This window comes from Talpa europaea (assembly GCF_964194135.1).
Source record: "Talpa europaea genome assembly, chromosome: 3".
NCBI lineage: Eukaryota > Metazoa > Chordata > Mammalia > Eulipotyphla > Talpidae > Talpa > Talpa europaea.
This window is the reverse complement of record NC_140069.1, coordinates 273,326-292,160: the sequence shown is the minus strand read 5'-3', so window position 1 is coordinate 292,160 and position 18,835 is coordinate 273,326. Positions and strand designations below refer to the sequence as shown.

Here is an 18,835-nt window from a genome sequence, read left to right as displayed (position 1 = left end):
CATGCGAGGCCCCGGGGCCGTGTGTGCGCAGCGGGCGGCGGCGGCGCGGCCCGGGGTGCAGGCGCGGCGGCGGCGCTAGGCCGGCCCTCGGCTCCCTTCGCGGTCGCTCCCGCCACCTCTCCCGCCCTGCCCGGCATGGATCTGCCCGCGGGCCCGGGCGCGGCGGGGCCCAGCAACGTCCCGGCCTTCCTGACCAAACTGTGGACCCTCGTGAGCGACCCGGACACCGACGCGCTCATCTGCTGGAGCCCGGTGCGGGCGGGCCCGTCGCCTCCCGGGGCGCGCGCGGGGCCGGCGCGGGGGCGGCGGGGCGGGGGCGCGGCGGGGGCGCGCGGGGCGGGGCGGGGCGGCCGGGCCGGGGCGCGGGGCCCGAGGGCGCCCGAGACGTCGCGCGCTCGGGTTGGTCCGCGCCGGCCCGGCCGCTTCCCGAGCGCCGCCGGCTGCCGCTTCTCCGGGCGCGGCGCCCGCGCCTGTCACCGGTTGCCTGGCAGCGGCTTGTTTACAGGGTCTGAGCCCGCGGGGCCGCCGCGGCCTTGGCAGGGGCCCCGGCGCTGTCTGGGCTCCCGGGTGGGCGCCCCGCGGGCCCGGGCCTGCGCTTCTCTCAGCCCCCGAGGCCGGCGGCCCGAGGCGGGTCCCTGGCGCGGGCCGTCTGGGACGCGCTTCTGCCTGAAGGGGGCCGGGATTAGAGACAAACTGAGGCTGCGAGGTCGCCTGAGCCATGTCGCCTCTCTGGCCGCCCTGTGGGTGCCCTGGTCCCCAGGCCGCTGGCCCGCAGGAGTCCCAGAAAGCAGAGGCGCGTCCCCACGGCCGTCCCAGCGCCAGCCCCATCTCTGGGTCCTGACCCGAGGGGGCATTGCGCTCTGCCGTCTCCACCCCTCCTCCCCCCTCTTTCTTCCCCTGACTGGCTGGAAGCCCCTCGCCCAGCTTGAGATTGCTAGAACGACCTGGTCTCTAGGGGTGGGGGTGGGGGCGCCCCAGTCACCCCCAGGGCTGTCTTCATATCAGGGAGGCCTTCGGGCAGGACGGTGGGCGTGACCAGGCCAGCGCGGGCCTGTGTTTCCGTGCCCACAGTGAGTCTGCCTCGGGGAGCCAGGAGCGGCCGGGTCTGGGGTGCTCACCTGCCTGAGCGCAAGGGCGGGTGGGGTTGGTTGGCATAGGTGCAGGACCAGGAGCAGAGACCAGCACCAGCTCCGAAGCTCAGGGACGCCCCTGGCCACACCGGGTGGGGCTGCGGGCGGCCACCTGAGGAGGGGGGCACTGGTGCCACTTGGGGCCTGGAGGACGCACACATAAGGCCCTGCAGCCTCTGGCCAGCATCTGCACAGGCTCTGCGGCAGCTTGGCTGGGACTCCAGCACTTGGAGCCCTAGGCGGCCCTGATGTCCCCTCCTGGCTGCTGAAGGTCCCCCCTTGCCCGGTGAGATCCAGGGGACAAGGAAGGCTGGTCACTGACGCTGGCCCCAGAAACTACAGCCAATGTCTCTTTCAAACCTGGCCTGGCGTGGGATGTGCTCCTACTTGAAGGCCAGGCCCTAGGGCTGCCACCCCAGACGCCGGTGTCAGGTGTGCCAGTCCACGGGCGCCCACTGGGCCGCCCCAGTGGACAAGGCTGCCCAGGCGCTGCACCTGCCCTACAGGGCCTGGCCGCTGAGGTGCGTTCTTCCCTGCCTAGCTCCTCAGCACTTGCCCATGGGAGCAGCTGGCCCAGGCCCAGAGGTGCGGGGGGTTGGGCCCCTGGCGCTGTCCAGACCTCAGTAAACCTGCCCTTTAAGGGCTGGGCCCCTGTGGGGCTGTGGACTGGGTGGGGCAGTGGCCTTGCCTGGTTGAGGCGCAGAGGACTCGCCAGCGCCTGCCAGAGGCCGGGGAGAGTGGCAGGAATGCGTTCCGGGCAGAAAGGGGGTGTGGGGCCCACTGGCTGGCCCTGAGTGGGCGAGGACAGACACCTCCTGGGGGGAGGGAGCATCTAGGGAGGGGCCAGCAGAGGTGGGCGCAGGCCCAGCGACGGGGTGGCGCCGCTCTCCCTGCCACGGGCCCTTCTGTGTGTCGGCCGGCTGCTCCGGCTTTCAGGTGTGTGCGGTGGCACCGCTGTTCCCGCATCGACGGCAACTGGCGAGCAAGTGGAAAGCCCGTCGTGGAGGGCTTGACGCGGGTGTGGAGGCAGCTGCTTCTCTGCCAAACCCCGTGCGTGACCCCCACTCACCCGCAAGCAGCCGGCCTCCCCCTCCCCCCTGGTGCGCGGCCACAGGGAAAGCGCGTCGCTCGGGTGCCAGCCAGAGGCCATCCAGGAGAGTCCTCCGCGGAAGCCGAGTGCTGGCCCCGAGGCTGGACTGATCGCGGCTGCGGGCGCAGTGGCCAGCGTGGGGGGGCGGGGCCTGCCCATGCGCGACGTGAGGAGCCCGAAATGGGCACAGACTCAGCTCCAGCCGCTCTGCCAGCGCGCGGGGCCCCGGGCAGCCCAGGCGCTCTCGGGAGCGACAGGCGAGCAAGAGTGGGAAACCGGCCTTTGGGGAGCATTTCTGGTCTCTCCGAAAACCAGGGCGTCGTGCGGGCGCTGATGGGACGTGCGGGCCATGAGCGGGAGGGGCACCCCGTGTTTGCGGGTTTTCCTTTTCCCCTTTTGTTCTTCAACCCCGTCCCCCAGTGTCTGTCCTCCGGAAAGCGCAGCAGAGTAGGAGAGAGCTGGGAAGGTGCTGGCGGCAGCCGGGAGACTTGGGGCACCGGGCTTGATCTTTTGCCTCTTGGGGTCGCAGAGGAGGCGGGGGTGGAGGGCCCCCAGAGATGGCGTGCGCGGGCCTGGGCTGCTGGGGTCTCTGCCCAGGGCCTCTGCCTGTGCGTTTGCGAAGCCTCCCGGGCGGCCCAGAGAGCCCCGCGAGTGTCGAGGGCCTGGATGCCCGCGGGTGACCGCGGTGGCACTGGCCTCTGGGCCTCGCGCTCACTGCCCCCGCCCCGCTGTCCCGCGCTGCCCAGCGCTTGCTCACCCGCCTGAGGACTGGATTGAGCCTGGCTTTGGCAGTTCGTGGCGGCCCAGAGCCCTGTGGGACATCTCCGGGGGCGCGGCCCGCGGGTGGGGCAGCTGCCGGCTTGGGGGGGGGGCAGGGGCACCGGCCTCTGCTCCTTGGAGTCGGGGCTCTGGGCCCTGGGCCTCCTCCCGGCCTGGTCCTCTGACCCGCCTGTCGAGCGCTCCTCCTACCGCCACCGTGCGGGCCTCAGACCCGCGTCAGGCTTTCGTCTGCTGTCGTTCTCGTCCTGCGTGCCCGACCGGCCTTCCGTAGCCCACGGGCTTCCCCGGGCGGTGCTGGCCCGGGGCCTGCTCAGGCCCCAGCTCCTTCTCCGCGCCTCGGGCGCCCGTCAATCCGGGCTCAGACCCTCGCGGGGCTGTTGCGGCCGCGGCTTCTTGTGTTCCTTTGTTCTTTTTTAAAGATTTGGGTCTTTTCAAGGGTTTATTTTCTTGATGCGCGCAAGAGCTGGGGCGCAGGCCAGAGGCGCAGGAGTGAGAGGCCTCCCCAGAGACAGAGCGGGGAGCAGGACGGGCAGATCCGCTGAAACCCACTGCCGAGGGGCGCAGCGGGGAGGCAGGAGGGGTCTGCCGCGCCCTGTGGGTCGCCCCCTGGCCTCTTCTGTTTCCTGGTGTTTGTTCGGCGACTTCTGAACTGACACTGGGCAGTTTGCAGCCCTGGAGTGGCTGCTCGTCCCACCGGCGGGAGGGCCAGGGATCTCCTCCGCCCCGACTCCAGCCCCCGGCCTGCTGTCCGTGGGGCCTGCGTGAGCCCGGGGCCAGGACACGCGGCTTCCCGGCCTCCTCGTTCCACCCAGCGCTTCCTCTTGAGTGTCCCGCTGACCTGTCCCGGCTGCCGGAGCCGCCACCGCTGCCCCAGGGCCCTCAGGGCTCTTGCCGACACCCACAGGGCGGGCTCTGCACCGGGAAGGCCCCGGCCTGGCTGTGGGGGGCGGGGCCGAGGTCCACGCACCCCGATGCTGTCATTCGTTGGTTAATTTTGCGAGTTCTGGAAAGTTGGCTGAGTTATTGGTCGGGTCTGTTACTGCCGCGTTCGAGCAGAAGAAGTCAGTGCTGCTGCTCCGCCACTGCGGCCCCCTGCGCGCGCGCCATACCCTGGGGGGCCCGGTCCTGCCCGCTACGGGCGGTGGCCCCAGTCTGCGGCCAGGGGCGGGCGGGCAGGCGCGGGGCCAGCCCAACCCTCCTGAGCACAGCCACGCTCGTCGCCAGAGGTGCCGGAATCAGGCCCCCCCGCCCCCGGCCCGAGGCCAACCTGCTGGTGGGAGCCAGAGATGGGGCCTCTGCTGCCCGGCCGGGCTCCCCGCCAGTGCCCACCCACGCCTGACCCTGGCGCCCAGCTCGGCCTCGGGCGGGCAGGGCCAGCGGGCACGTGGCCAGTGCAGGCTGCCCTTGCGCAGGGGCCGCCGTGACACCACCCGTGTCCCCGCAGGGCGGGAACAGCTTCCACGTCTTTGACCAGGGCCAGTTCGCCAAGGAGGTGCTGCCCAAGTACTTCAAGCACAACAACATGGCCAGCTTCGTGCGCCAGCTCAACATGTGTGAGTGGCCTGCGGGCGCCCCGGGGGGCGGCGGCGGGGGGGGCAGCGTCCCCACGACGGCCTCGCGGTCGGGTCCCGCCCTCAGCCGCCGGCCGTCCCGCGCAGACGGCTTCCGGAAGGTGGTGCGCATCGAGCAGGGCGGCCTGGTCAAGCCGGAGCGGGACGACACTGAGTTCCAGCACCCGTGCTTTCTGCGCGGCCGCGAGCAGCTCCTGGAGAGCATCAAGAGGAAAGTGACCAGCGTGAGTAGTGACCCCCCCCCGCCCGCCCGCGGGGCTCCCCATGGCCCGGGCCACCTCAGTGACGCCTGCCCTGGGGACCCAGGTGTCCACCCTGAAGAGCGAGGACATAAAGATCCGCCAGGACAGCGTCACCAAGCTGCTGACCGACGTGCAGCTGATGAAGGGGCGGCAGGAGACCATGGACTCCAAGCTGCTGGCCATGAAGCAGTAGGTGCCGGGGCCTGTGGCGAGCGCCAACTGGGGGGGCCTCCGGGTCAGCCGGGGGGACGGAGTGGGCTTCCCGGGGGCAGAGCTCCGCCAGCCACTCCGCTATCTCTAGGGCCGCCCCGGCCCCCTCATCCACCATGGACTGGGCGCTGACAGCCCCCACAGTGCAGGGCCTTGGCGCCGCCCTCCCCATGGGGCTGGCCCCTGGGGATGGCTTGGGGCGGGGCCCTGAGCCTGTCGCGGCCTCACGCTGGGCCCAGCACCCACCCTGGACAGTGGTGCCTGGAGATGGGAGCCAGGGGACCTTAGCCTTGTGGGCTCAGGGGGGTCGGGTCCGTGCCCAGCGGCAGGACGGGCTGGGCACACTGCTTACTGGTCCTGCCCAGCATCGGCCCCCACAGCCCACAGCATAAGACCTGAGGAGCTCGCCTCTGGCCCGGGGTGCTGGGCAGAGATTGCCGAGGCCTGGCCAGGCTCCTGGGGGCTCTCAGCCGGACTATCCAGCCTCCCCAGAGAGGGTTCTGCGCCCCTCGGCCTGGGGTCTGCCCTGCCGAGCCCCCGCTCTATTGCAGTGAGAACGAGGCCCTGTGGCGGGAGGTGGCCAGTCTGCGGCAGAAGCACGCGCAGCAGCAGAAAGTGGTCAACAAGGTGTGGGCCAAGGCCAGCGCGGGGGAGGGGCGGGCTGAGGGGGGCCGGGCCGGGCTGACCACCCTCTCCACCCGCAGCTCATCCAGTTCCTCATCTCGCTGGTGCAGTCGAACCGGATCCTAGGGGTGAAGAGAAAAATGTGAGGCGCGGGGGAGGCCCGCGGCTGGCCCGGGTGTGGTCCCCTTCCCCCCCAGGAGGCCGCTGACCGCCCCTTCCCCGCAGCCCCCTGATGCTGAACGACGGCGGCGCGGCCCACTCCATGCCCAAGTTCGGCCGCCAGTACTCCCTGGAGCACCTGCATGGCCCTGGGCCCTTCGCGGTGAGCGGGCGGCCTGCACGGGGCGGCCCGGTGGGGTCGCCGGGGCAGGCGCGGCCTAATGGCCCCGGCCGGCCCTGTCCGCCTCCCTTCCCGCCAGGCCCCGTCCCCCGCCTACAGCGGCGCCAGCCTCTACTCCCCGGACGCGGTGGCCAGCTCCGGCCCCATCATCTCCGACATCACCGAGCTGGCCCCCGGCAGCCCCGTGGCCTCCCCGGGCGGGAGCCTGGACGAGAGGTGGGGCCCCACGCCCGGCGGGCTCTGGGAGGAGGGTGGCGCCCCGGTGCTGGCTGACATGCGTCCCCCGTGCAGGCCCCTGGTGCGGGTCAAGGAGGAGCCCCCCAGCCCGCCACGGAGCCCCCCGGAGGAGGTGGCCAGTCCCGGGCGCCCGCCCTCCGTCGTGGAGACGCCCCTGTCCCCGACTGCCCTCATCGACTCCATACTGCGGGAGAGCGAGCCTGCCCCCGCTGCCCTGGCCACACCCCTCCCGGACTCGGGGGGCCGTCCCCGCTCCCCCGGGCCCCCCTCGGCCCCTGAGAAGTGCCTCAGCGTCGCTTGCCTGGACAAGTGAGTGTCCGCGACAGAGGAGTCCGTCCGGAAGCGTGTCGGGGCCTTCACGAGGGTGGACACAGCGGCCACTGGGGCAGAGCAGGACCAGAGCCCCGGCCCAGGCTGGGAGGGGGTGGCGCCCACCGGCCGGCCGCTGCGTCCCCGCGTCTGTCGTGCTGCCCCGAGGCTGGGCGAGCAAGGCGGGGGGCAGGAGGCCTGCCTGGCCCCCACCTGCAATCGGGGGGCTCTTGTCTTTGTATCTTGCAGTTGGGCTCGCGCTCCACAGATGTCTGGGGTCGCCCGCCTCCTCCCCCGCCCCTCCTCTCTGCATGGCCGAGGCCAGCCAGGGTTAGCGCGTCCCCACTGGGGAGGGGGGCGGCTGCCGGAGCGCAGGCCTTGCCCCGGCTGCGGACGTGAGCTGGCCCGGCTCGGCCCTCGCCCTCCCGGTGGCAGGCCCTGCCCCTGCACTCACTTGGAGTGGCCGCCCCTCAATCTTTGGGGGTGGCACAGGCCCCAGCTGTGCTGGCTTCTCTGGGGTGCATCCGGCCTCCCCCAGCCAAGGGCCCCTAGCCCCAGGGTCTCTGCCCCCACAGCAGGGCCAGGGCTGACCCCCACGAGTGCAGCAGCCTCCCCCCTCCCCCGCCTGCACTTCACCTTGGCCTGACCACTAAGCTCCGGACCCCTGCCCGCCTGAACCCCCTGCCCGCCTGGCACTGCAGGGGGCCACAGGACGGGCCAGCACGGCCAATGCGACACTCGGGGCCTCCGTGAACCCGAGTGGGGTGGGTGTAGCCCAGCTGCCCCGCCAGGTGGGCAGGCAGGCGCAGGTGCCCGCAAAAGTCAGAGTGGGGGTGCGGGCGCCGTCTCACCTGACCCACCCACTCCGGCCAGGACGGAGCTCAGCGACCACCTGGACGCCATGGACTCCAACCTGGACAACCTGCAGACCATGCTGAGCAGCCACGGCTTCAGCGTGGACACCAGCGCCCTTTTGGACGTGAGTGGCCCTGCCCGCCCCCACCTCTGCCCCGGCCCCCCCTACGGCAGTCTGACTCCGCGCCTCCCCACAGCTGTTCAGCCCCTCCGTGACGGTGCCGGACATGAGCCTCCCGGACCTGGACAGCAGCCTGGCCAGCGTGCGTAGGCGGGGCAGGGGTGGGGGGCGGGGATGGGCGGGACCCTCACTATGCCCCCCCCCCCCCAGCAGATCCAGGAGCTCCTCTCCCCCCCGGAGCCGCCCCGGCCCATCGAGCCTGAGAACAGCAGCCCTGACTCAGGTGAGCCCCGGCCCGGGCCGCCCCTGCCCCCCGCCCCCCTGCCCCGCCTGACCCCCCACCCCCCCACCCCCGCAGGCAAGCAGCTGGTGCACTACACGGCGCAGCCCCTGCTCCTGGTGGACCCCGGCCACGCGGACGTGGGCGGCGACCTGCCCGTGCTCTTCGAGCTGGGCGAGGGCTCCTACTTCTCCGAGGGGGATGACTACGCGGACGACCCCACCATCTCCCTGCTGACGGGCTCGGAGCCCCCCAAAGCCCAGGACCCCGCTGTCTCCTAGAGGCCGCGCGCCCGCCCCCCAGATGTCGGGGCCTGCGGGGAGGCCGGCTGGGCAGGCGCCCGGGCGGGCTTGGGGCTTCGCTGCACTGGAACTGGCCGGCGCCAGAGCCGCGGACTCGCGCTGCGACTTTCCCACGCGCCCCCGCTCTGCGGCGGGAGGGCAGATCTCGGACCGACGGGCGGGCGGACACGCAGCGCCTATAAAGGACTGGCTCCCCATGTGGCCTCTGCGTCTGCTTCCTCCGCCGCGGGCACGGGGCCTCGGGGAGGGAGGGCAGCGCTGGCGCGCACCCCACCCCTGCCCAACAGGACCACGTTGGCTCAAGTCTTTACTCCAGTCTTTATTTGAGGCCAGGCGGGCCCCAGGGCGCCCTCCCCGGCTTGGGTGCCCTGCAGCAGCGGGGTTCCAGAGTGGGAGACAGCTGCACTGGGCACCATCTCCGAGTGGCCAGGTGCCGCTGGACAGGCCCGGGCTACACACGCTGCCAGGACCTCAGGGTCTGAGGGCACCCCAGGGTCACCATGACCCAGAGAGGGTGAGACCGCGGGCCTCATTCCAGACAGGAGGCGGGCCCGGCGCCGGAAGCATCGGGTAGTGTGGCCAGCTGGCGCTCCCCGCGACGCTGCTCACACAGGGCAGCCCACAGGGAGCTGGCAGGGGCTCCCAGAGCTGGGGGCCTGGCCTTGGCTCCCGCTGGACCCTTCTATGGAGACTTCCAGGCCCGCCCGCCCGCCCGCCGTGGCCTGAGGGACAGGATAGCGGGGGTTTTCTGGCCAGGTGAGGGGCCCCATGACCACCCACACCCACCCTGCCAGGGGACAGCCTGAGGGGGTGGGGGGGGCAGGGAGAGCCAGAGGAAAGGGGCTTTCTAGCCCCAGGGAACAGCTGCCTCACAGCCCTGTGTGCCCTACATGGGGTGGGGTAGGGTGTGGGGGCCCCCACCAGCCCTGATCCCCAGCAGGCCGCGGAGGTCACTGGACAGCACTTTATTGACAGCCGCGGTCCCTTGGGCGGGGCTGCCCGGGCGCTGGCACCTTGCGCAGCCCTGGGCCTGGTCTTGCCCGAGGGGCAGGAGGGCCCCATAGGGGCTGCGAGGCCTCCCGGCGGGAGGGCAGCCCGGCCTCAGGCGCCCGCCGCGGGGGCCTCGTGGTGCAGCACGTAGTAGTCGTGCACGTACATGAGCACGGCCACCGGCTGCCCGATGATGAGCGACAGCCACACGGCCGCGTTGCCGTAGTTGCCGCGCAGGAAGCGGCCCACGATCCAGGCCAGCGGGATCTGGGGACACGGGGCCGCGGTCAGCCGGGCGCGGGGACCGGCGCCTGCCCGGGAGCGCCGCCCCCGCCCGGCCGCTCACCTGCGCCATCATGCCCGTGAAGGCCCAGAGGCGGAACATGCGCAGCGGGACGCTCACCAGGTACTGGGCGGGGAGAGCGGGTCAGCCCCGCGCCCGCGCCCCGCGCCCGCCCGCCCGCGGCAGGGGTGGGCCCGGCACTGACCTCGTGGAAGAAGGCCGAAGCCAGGAACACGCCCATCCTGGCCAGCCACTTGCTGCTGCCCCGGCGGAGCATGGGCTTGTAGAAGTGCCTGCGGGAGGAGGCCGTGGCAGGGGCGCCCGGGCCACGCGCGCAGGAGCCCCCCGCCCGCCCGCCCGCGCGCGCCCCGCGCCCACCTGGAGCACCACTTGTGCACCGGGATGTTCCAGTTCTGCCAGAAGTAGGGGACCGACTCGGAGTTCCTGGGCGGGGAGGGCGGGGTTCAGGAGGCCCCCCCCCCCGAGCCCCGCCCCGCCCCACGCCCCGGGCCCCACGCCCCGGGCCCCACCACCAGTCACGGTAGAACTCGCGGTCTCCAAACTGCATGAGCTCGGCCACGGCGTTGAGGCAGGAGTGGAACAGCCAGTAGAAGAAGATGAGCCAGATGAGGTGGTTGGGGATCTGCAGGGGTGGCAGGCTCAGCCCCCCCGCCCGCCCCGCCCCGCCCCGCCCCGCCCCGCCCCGCCCCTGCGCTCACCGCCCCGCCCCGCCCCGCCCCGCGCTCACCGCCAGCTTCAGCAGGCGCTCCACGATGCGGGAGTAGTCCATGTCCTGGGGAGACAGCGCTCAGCGGGCGCCCCGGCCCGCCCCCTCCCCCCACGGGCGCCGCCGCTCACCTTGAAGGGCTTCATGGAGTTCTGGATGGTGGGGACCATCCACTGCAAAGAAGGGCGGGTCAGCGGCCAGCCCTGGCGGCCCCAGCCCCCGCCCGCCCTGCGCGCCGCCCTCCTCACCTGCTGGATCAGCCCCACCTGGAGCTGAGTGAAGAACAGCTGGGGGGGGCAAGAGCAGCAGACTGAGCCGCCTCCACCAGGACACCCCCGGCCCCGGCCGGCCCGCCCGCCCGGCCGGCCCAGCCCAGCTCACCATCTCAAGGAGCCTCCGCAGCAGGAAGCGCTTTCGGATGCGGGGGGAGCGGGGAAAGTTGAGCTCGTAGCACAGCGTGGGGGCGAAGAGGAAGTAGTACAGATCTGGGGAGGAAGAAGGGGCTGGCACCGCTAGGGCTGGCCCCCTGGACCCCCCCCCACCCTGCCCTGCAGGGCCTCACCGCGGTAGGTCAGGTTGTCCGGGTAGCTCACGGTGTGCTGCGCTGCTCCGCCGTTGGCCTTCTTGCCTGCAGCAGCTGCGGGCAGGCCAGGCAGTGTGGGCGCAGCCTTGGCCTTGACTCAGGCCCCCCAGGCCATCCCCCAGCCTTGGCCTTGACCCGGGCCTCCCAGGCCACCCCCAGCCCCTCACCAGCCTTGGCCTTGACCCGGGCCCTGTGCTGGCGGCACCACAGGTTCACGTCCCGGTAGGAGAAGAGCTTCAGGAACAGGATGGTGTACACCATCAGGGCCAGCACGGAGCCCACTGCGGGAGAGCAGGCTCAGCACATCTGCCCACAGCAGGGCCCTGGCCGCAGGGCCCGGCGCCCCGCAGGCCCCGGGACGAGGTGGGGTCACACCTGGAGTGATGGACTCAAGCAGGAAGGCCACGGCCGCCGGCAAGCAGAGGATGGTGAGCAGGTTGGCCATGTGCAGCAGCAGCCCTGCCTGCTCCGACAGGGCACCCTGGGGGCAGAGCGGTCAGCCAGGACCCTCTCCCTAGGGACCCTGGGACGGGGCTCCCTGGGGCAAGAGCCCTGGGGGGGGGGCGGGGGTGCTGCTTACGGCGGCCAGCCTCCGCTCCACCTGGAAGGCAGCCACGGCGAAGACATTGGCCACTGAGGACAGGAGCACAAGGGGAGGCTCAGGCCCAGGTCGCCGGCCCCGCCCTCCCCCCAGGGCGCTCAGCTCACCGATAATCAGGCAGAGCGCGGGCCAGCTGTAGGGGTCCTTCAAGAACAGAGACACCACCTGGATGGGGTCCACCAAGATGCCGTACCTGAGGTCGGGGGACCAGGCCTCAGTGGGGTGGCCTCAGAGGGCAGAGGCACCATCGGGCCATGGGGAGACACTCACTTGATGAGGTTCTCTAAAAACAGCCGTGCGTTGCTTAAGATCTGCAAGAGAAAGAGGGGCAGGGGCCTGAGCCGGCCTGGGGCACCTTGCCTGGGCATCCGGCACCAAGGCAGAGCCCTGGAGGGCATCACTGGTGGGGCAGCAAGCCCAGCCCCACTGACCCCCACGCAGCTTCAGGCCTCACTGCCCGCCTCACCCCACGCCCGTGCAGAGACAGCAGCAGCGCCCCGCACTGCCCGCTGCACCAGCAGGCGGCCTGTCGTGGACGGCACAGCCCCAACACCAGGCACTTCCCGGATGCCCGGCTCTACAGTGGAAGAGACACGCGGGCAGCCCTCATCCACCCCGCGCCGCTGGGCCCAAGGCCAGAGTGCCAGCCCCGGCGAGGTGGGCTGAAGCGGCTGCCCACCCTCGCACGGGGCACCACCCCAGGGGCCAAGCCAGTCCTCAGAGTCCAGCTGTGTGGCAGAGGCAGCAGCACAGCAGCCCACTGGAGGGTGCCGGGGGCTGGCCAGAGTCCTGCAGGGCTCCAAGCCTGCGTCTTTGACCCTAAGTGGAGTCCAAGGATGGAGCCCCCCACAAAACAGCTCCTGCCGGGCCTCCCTGGAGGCACAAGGGGCTGAGCGCCGCGCCGTGAAGCTGTCAGCAGCCTCCGCGGCGCCAATTCAATCCTGGCCGGCCAGAAAGGGTCCCCCATGGCGCGCAGACCTCTCCTGCCGCCCGCTGCTCCCCTCAGCGGTGTCCTTCGGTCCTTCTGCCTGCTCTGCTCCCCGCTCTGGCTCTGGTGACTCCTCTCACCCTCCCGCGCCTCTGGCCTGTACCCTGGTTCTTGTATAAATAAATATTAAAAAAAAAAACAAAAAAACGGTTCCTGCCTCCAGCCTAGGTCAGGTCTGCCAGTCACCTTGGGCTTGGCTGCTGCCCGGTAACGCTGACAAGGGGGTGCTGCAGCCTGACCTGCCTGGTCTAGGGGAGGCCTGACCAGGAGACAAGCTCAGAAACTAAGGCGCTCCTCACGCCTTCTCCCAGGCCCAAACCCGACCTGCGGGCCTCCGGTCAGGACACACGGCCCACAATGTTGCCTGCCCAGCAGTAGCCTGTCCTGCCAGACCTCAGCAGGCAGGAGCCAGAGCGCCGATGGTCAGCAGCCACCTGGGAGGGGCCGGAGGAGAGGACAGGCTTGAGGCTTCACCAAAGGGTCAGGCAAGCCCAAAGCATGTCCCCAACAGCGCTGGCTGAGGGCCCACCCTGCCAGTGTGCCCCTCGACAACCTCACCCAGGCCAGCAACCCGGACCAACCTCACTGGCCTCCAGAGGCCACTGTCCTTACCCCCCCCAAGCTGCATGCCCCCACCCCAGCTGTCACTCCCCTCAGCCAAGGTCTCCCAGGGTCGGGGGCCCTTGGGGAACCTCCTGGGACCACGGGGTGTGGCTGTTGCCTGTAGCCACCCACGGGGGCAGCCACCTCCTGCCTCAGGCTGGGCCCAGATGGCCTGCCCCACCGCTGCTGCTGGCCCCACCCAGAGGAAACTGCAGGGTATGGGGCCCCTCCCCTGGGGCCCCTGGGACCTAAGGCCGAGAGACAGAGCCACAGGTCAGGGTCGCGGTGGGCTATCCAGCACGGAGAAGGCTCCTCTGAGGTCCCCAAGGCCGCTCAGAAGGCCAGAGGCCCACGCCTGGTCCACAGCCCGAAGCCCAAAGCCTCTCCCGGCTTGCCACCACCATCCAGCAAAGCCAGGGGGAGACCCTGGCCACCGGCACAGCCAGGGCCCCGGGGCCTGCTGGAGTGCACAGGGACAAGTGCAGCCCTCCCAAAGCCAGCCCTGCTGGGCCTGGCCAGCCAGGCCACCTGCTCCCGGCCCCACTCACCAGCATCACCACACACCAGTTCAGGACACCCCGGTAGTTGCTGAAGCCACTGTCAGAGCTGAACAGAGAGTCCTGCAGGCGGTGGCACCTGGCAGGGCAGAAGGACCCCGGTGAGCCTCGCTGACCGCGGGCAGCGAGGGCCTCTGGCAGGCCCACCCCCCCACCCCAGGCCCAGCCCCTTTGAGCCGCTGCGCCAGGCCTGGGGGGGGCCGCGAGGTCCACACTCCCTCCATCCTCTCCGCCCTCAGGACTGGCCAGGGCCCAGGGCCCGCCCACCCAGGCCCAGCGGGGCAGGGCTCCCACGGGCGAAGGGCCCCGCCTGGATAAGGCGGGTGGAGGTGGGGGCAGGCCCGGATGCGCCCTGCCCAGCCCGCCGGCCTGCGCCTGACCCACACAGCTGCACGGAGGCACGGTCCGAAGGCCAAGGGTCCGCTGCGGACCCAGTCCAAAGCGCTCGCGGGCCTCCGGCGGTCTGAAAACGGCTGCCCATCCCGCCCCTCCGTGCTCCTGCTTGGGCCGAGCCCTCTCCAAGAGAGATCCGTGTCCCTCCCATGACGCTCCCGCCCAGCGGGCGGGGGGCATGCACACGCACGCGCGCGCGCACACACACACACACACGCAGCCCCTCAGGTTCTCCCTGAGGTGGAGGTCGGGGCTGGGGCAAGACAGTCCCCCCGCCCCCCGCCGTGGCCACACCTCGCCCGCTCTCCGGCACCAGGAGGCGGGTGGCATTGGGCAAGGCTGAGGTTTTGTAAGCGCGGGGACAGCACATCCTGCCTCTGCAGCGCCCCCGCCCCGCCCCGCCCCCGCCCCGGCTCCTCCACAGCAGCCCTGCAGCGGGAGCACAGGGCGCCCCCAGCTCTGTCCCGGGTCTCGCGGCCAGGCTGCAAGCCCACCCGAGTCCGCGCCTGGGTCCCCACCGGCCCTCTGGCTGGCCACCGTCCCGGGGAGCAGCACCTCGAGGGAGCAGGGGTCAGAGGTCCACCTCCCACACAGGAGCGGCTCCGGGCCTGTCCCCTTGCCCCTCACAACCCCAAGTCGCTGGTTCTCGCTGGAACCACCCTGAAGCTGCCTCGTGCCGACTGCTGTCTCCACCTGGACACCCGGCCCGGCACAGCCCTGGGCTGTTTCTCAACAGTGACCCCTGCCCCCTCTGGGTCTCCAAGAGCCCACGCTGGCTTTATTGGCTACCACCTCGAACACGGAAACGAGCAGGGAAGAGCATTGTTTTCCTGACCTGACAGCGAACCTGCTCCCTGGCTGGCTCAGAGCCTATACACCCAGACTGCCAAGGCCCACCCACCCCAGGGCCCCAACAGGCCTCCCGATCGCCCCCTGCCCCACCAGGGAGGAAGCCCACAGCCCACCCTGCCCCAGAGACCCAGCTGGGCCGGCGTCGCCAGCGTGCCGGGAGGAGGCAGGCCTGGCCATCGTGCCCCGCGGTGGGGTGACTCTCTTCTCTACTGCAAGGCTGACCCCACTCGCGTGCGCTCCAGCGATCCACCCTGCTCCCCAGGCCCACCGCGTCACGAGGCCCACCAGGCCCACACACTGACAGCAGCGCCCACAGGGCGGCGCCAGGGGGACAGGCTGGCTGAGGCTCAGCCCCCACAGGAAGCCCACCCCTGGGGCTACACGGTACAGCCAGGGGCAGGCACAGCGCCAGACCCCTGCCCACCCTCACTCCCAGCACTGCCTCCACCGGCCCTGGGCCTAGGAAGGGGAGAGGGGAGAACGAGGACATCCCCGGGACGGGCCCCAGCAGGAGGCCCCGCCTGGGGTGCTGAGAGCCCAGGCCAGGCCCGGCCCGAGGAGGGAGGTGTGTGCGCGGCGCCTGCAGGAGGAGTCACAGGCAGAAGAAAGGTGCTGCCCTCTGCCTCCTGACCCACAGCCACGCCTCGCATGCAGGAAGAGATGAACTCACACCCAGAGCCTGAGCAGCCTGCCCAGGCCAAGGTGAGCAGGAAGCGCCGGGAGGGGATCAGGCCCAAGTTCGGGGTGCAAGGAAGAAGGGGGCGGGGTCAGGGCAGCAAGCAGGCAGGAGGAGGAGGCAGGCGACAGGGAGGAAGGGCACCAGGGGCCAAATTCCAGGTCAGCCTGCCTCCTGACCATGGCCACAGCCCAGGGACCCCCGACCCCTGTGGCCACCTGGCTGTGAGGGACAAGCACGCCCCCCACCCGGCCACCTGCCACGCCTCTCCCTGGAGTGCCCTGGGCGGGGCGCGCCCCAGCCAGCACCCCTGTGCACTGGAAGACCCCAGGCCCCACCCACTAGGGAAGCACCTGCCAGGGGAGCCCAGGGCAGCAGCCGCCCTGCCTCGGAAAGGGGAAGAGTTGGGGTGTGGGCAGTGGGAAGGGCTCTAGGGTCCTCCCGGCCTCCCTGCCCCAGCCCAGGCCCAAGCAGCACGCCCCTCTGCAGAGCCCCCCACCTCCACCCCGACCTTTGCTCGCACTGCTCAGCACAATACTATCTTATCTCCCAGGTGGACTACGGGCACCCCGAGGGCAGAGACCAGACTGTACCCCAACAGCCCTCCCCCACCCAGTGAAGAAGGCCTTGTTCTTGCCTAGGGAGAAGGCTAGCCCTGCACGGACTGCCTTTCCCCTTGAAAACCTGCGGCTTCCAAGGACGGAGCCCTGGGCGGGCAGGGAGGGCGCCCGGCCGCAGGAAGGCGCGGCTGGACAGGGCTCAGCGCCCCCCTGGAGGCCGCGCGGAGGGAGCAGGCAGCGCCGCCCCACCAGGGGACCTGCGGCCTCCCGCTCCCGCCAGCGGCCAGCCTGGCACCTGTGGGCGAGCCCACGGCAGGCCCCGCGCAGAGCCCCGCAAGGGCCGGGGAGGAGCGGCCGCACGGGCCTGGGCGCACGGCAAGGCGGCCGGCACTGGGGAGAGGGCGCCGGCAGGGGAGACCCCGGGGAGCCCCCCTCGCCCGCAGGCAGCCCAGCCCAGGCGCCCCTTCCTCGCGGAGCGCCAGCCCGCCCAGCCCCGCAGGAGGGGCCAGCCGGGGCGCGGGGCCGCCTGGGGACCGGCGAGGGGGCGCCTCCCGCCCCGCGGGCGACCTGGGCAGGCGACCCTCCACCCCGGGGCTCCGTGTCCACGGCCCGCGCGCTCCCGGGGCACCGCGCGCACCACGCCGCAGCGGGCCGGGCAGCGGGGCGCGGGGCGGGCGAGGGGCGCCGGGCGGGCAAGGGGCAGCGGGGCGGGCAAGGGGCAGCGGGGCGGGCAAGGGGCAGCGGGGCGGGCGAGGGGCAGCGGGGCGGGCAAGGGGCAGGGGCCGGGCAAGGGGCGCGGGCCGGAGGCCGGGCAAGGGGCAGCGGGGCGGGCAAGGGGCGCGGGCCGGGCAGCGGGATGGGGGCCGGGCAAGGGGCGCGGGCCGGGGGCCGGGCAAGGGGCGCGGGCCGGGGGCCGGGCAAGGGGCGCGGGCCGGGGGCCGGGCAAGGGGCGCGGGCCGGGCAAGGGGCGCGGGCCGGGGGCCGGGCAAGGGGCGCGGGCCGGGCAAGGGGCGCGGGGCGGGCAAGGGGCAGCGGGGCGGGGGCCGGGCAAGGGGCGCGGGGCGGGCAAGGGGCGCGGGCCGGGGGCCGGGCAAGGGGCAGCGGGGCGCGGGCCGGGCAAGGGGCGCGGGGCGGGCAAGGGGCGCGGGGCGGGCAAGGGGCAGCGGGGCGGGGGCCGGGCAAGGGGCGCGGGGCGGGCAAGGGGCGCGGGCCGGGGGCCGGGCAAGGGGCAGCGGGGCGCGGGCCGGGCAAGGGGCGCGGGCCGGGCAGCGCTACCTCAGGTCCCAGGGGCCGCTGCCCGCGTCGGCGTCGGCGTCGCCGTCCTTGTCCTTGGCCGGGGCCGGGGCGTCCCCCGCGGCGCCCGCGTCCCGCGCCTCCTCTTCCGCCGCCGCGGGCCCGCCGCCCAGGCTGGACGGCCGCGACCCGGCCCTCCGCCGCCGGGAGCCGCCCGCGCCGCCGCGGTCCCCCATGGCCTCCGCCCGCCCTGCCGCGGCCGAGTCGCCGGCCGCCGAGCTCGCCGCGCCCGAGGCCCGCGGCCCCGCCTCCGGCCCCTCCGCCCGCGGCCGCCGCCGCCCCCTGCCGGCCGCCGTAGCCTGCGCGCCCGTCGGGTCCGCCCGCCGCGGCGCGTCGCTGAGGGAGCCGCTGACTGGCCGGCGGCCGCCGCGCGCGGCCATTTGTAGTCCGCGGGCGCGCGGGGCACGCTGGGAGGCGCGGGCGCGGGGCAGGCCGGGAGTTGCGGGCGCGGCGGTCACGCGCCTCCGGCGGGCGCGCCCCTCCCCAGCCCCGCGCGGCGGGTGGCGTGTGCCGCGCCGGGCGCCCGCCTCTCCGCGACGTGGGCGGGGCGGGAGCGCGGGCGGGGGCGGGGGCGGGGGCCGGGCCCGCCCGGCTCGCCCCGCCCCGTGTCCCCTGCGCCGCCGGCGGGCCCGGCTCGCCCTCGCGGGTGCGGCCGGGGCGGGGCCGGGCCGCGGGGCCCGAGGCCGGGCGCTCTCGCCCGCCCGGTCGCTCGGCGAAGTGACTCGTCCTCGGGCCGACCCGCGCCCGGAGCGGGAGCACCCCGGGGTCTGCCAGAAGGGCCGGTGGCCCTTCCCGGCCGGGGGCTGCAGGGTGGAAACCCAGAGGCCATGCAGGGCCGCGCCGCGCCCGGCCACTCCGCCGACAGCGCCCACAGACGGGGCAGTCCCCGGCGGCGCCTCCTGCCGCCGCTGGGGAGGGCGGACACCTGGGTCCCCATCCGCAGCCCGGGCTGCGTGCACGTGTCCCCAGCAGTCCCCCAGGTGGTCATCTGGCCCCTCAGCCGCCAGGCAGAGCCAGGCCAGAGGGAAGGTGGGTCCTTAGGGGCGCAGAGCATAGGGGTGAGTCCCCTGCCCCGCCCCCCAGCAGGAGGCCTGGCAGGGCCCCTGTGCCCTCTGGCTGCCCCCACACCGCTGGGAACTGGGGGCCGGCCGCCTCCCCATCGATAGAGAAGATGGACGGCTCTGCTGCCAATGGGCCTGGAGAGGCTGAGCACAGTAGCCAGTGAGGAGTGGAAGGCCATGATGGAGGCACCAAGCCCTGAGGCAGAGGTGGCAGCAGGTGGCAGTGGGAGTGAGGTGACCTGGGTGGACAAGCGCGGAGCGCCAGGAAACCGGGCCCAGCAAGGGCAGGGTGGGGGAGCCAGGTTTGGGGCACAGGGCTTGAGGGTGAGCCCAGGACCGAGAGCCAGTGGGGAGGCTCAGGCAGCGAATAGTCACATGAGGACAGGCCAGGGCAGGCAGGAGGGTGGGGGCCTCACAAGGACCCCCAGCATGGCGGGAGTGCAGTCTGGGGCCTTGGAGAAAGGAGAAAGGTCAAGTGGGCAGTAGGGGCAAAGGTGTGCAGAGAACCTTTCCAGGAGAGCCCAGGGGTGACCCTGCCAGGGGCAGCAGCAGCTGGAGGGCCCAGGGCCAAGGAGCC

General features: G+C 72.8%; 2 protein-coding genes across 5 annotated transcripts; one reads left to right on the top strand and one right to left on the bottom strand.

Annotated features, from left to right (window-relative positions):
* Positions 1-135: 135 nt before the first annotated feature.
* On the top strand, positions 136-8,282 carry HSF1 (heat shock transcription factor 1; the record flags this gene model as incomplete). Of its 4 annotated transcripts, none has more annotated exons than XM_084229782.1 (13): positions 136-252; positions 4,445-4,553; positions 4,659-4,795; positions 4,878-5,002; positions 5,575-5,650; positions 5,728-5,789; positions 5,873-5,969; positions 6,067-6,533; positions 6,783-6,863; positions 7,407-7,512; positions 7,586-7,651; positions 7,723-7,792; positions 7,868-8,282. In XM_084229782.1, 13 exons carry the CDS (start codon positions 136-138, stop codon positions 8,068-8,070), a joined length of 1,716 nt encoding a protein of 571 aa, XP_084085908.1. In that variant the 3' UTR covers positions 8,071-8,282. The 4 variants fall into 4 exon arrangements, with proteins under 4 accessions (XP_084085908.1, XP_084085907.1, XP_084085906.1 ...); XM_084229781.1 differs by having other exon boundaries at positions 7,720-7,792; XM_084229780.1 differs by lacking the exon at positions 6,783-6,863.
* A 910-nt stretch (positions 8,283-9,192) lies between these two features.
* Positions 9,193-17,373, bottom strand: DGAT1 (diacylglycerol O-acyltransferase 1; the record flags this gene model as incomplete). The annotated part of the gene is made up of 17 exons (XM_084230203.1): positions 9,193-9,348; positions 9,428-9,490; positions 9,570-9,657; positions 9,743-9,808; positions 9,895-10,007; positions 10,113-10,157; positions 10,223-10,264; positions 10,340-10,378; positions 10,473-10,576; positions 10,654-10,728; positions 10,842-10,955; positions 11,050-11,155; positions 11,255-11,307; positions 11,383-11,468; positions 11,546-11,586; positions 13,415-13,502; positions 17,180-17,373. The coding sequence occupies 17 exons, from the start codon at positions 17,371-17,373 to the stop codon at positions 9,193-9,195; spliced, it is 1,473 nt and encodes a 490-aa protein (XP_084086329.1).
* Between the last annotated feature and the right edge of the window lie 1,462 nt (positions 17,374-18,835).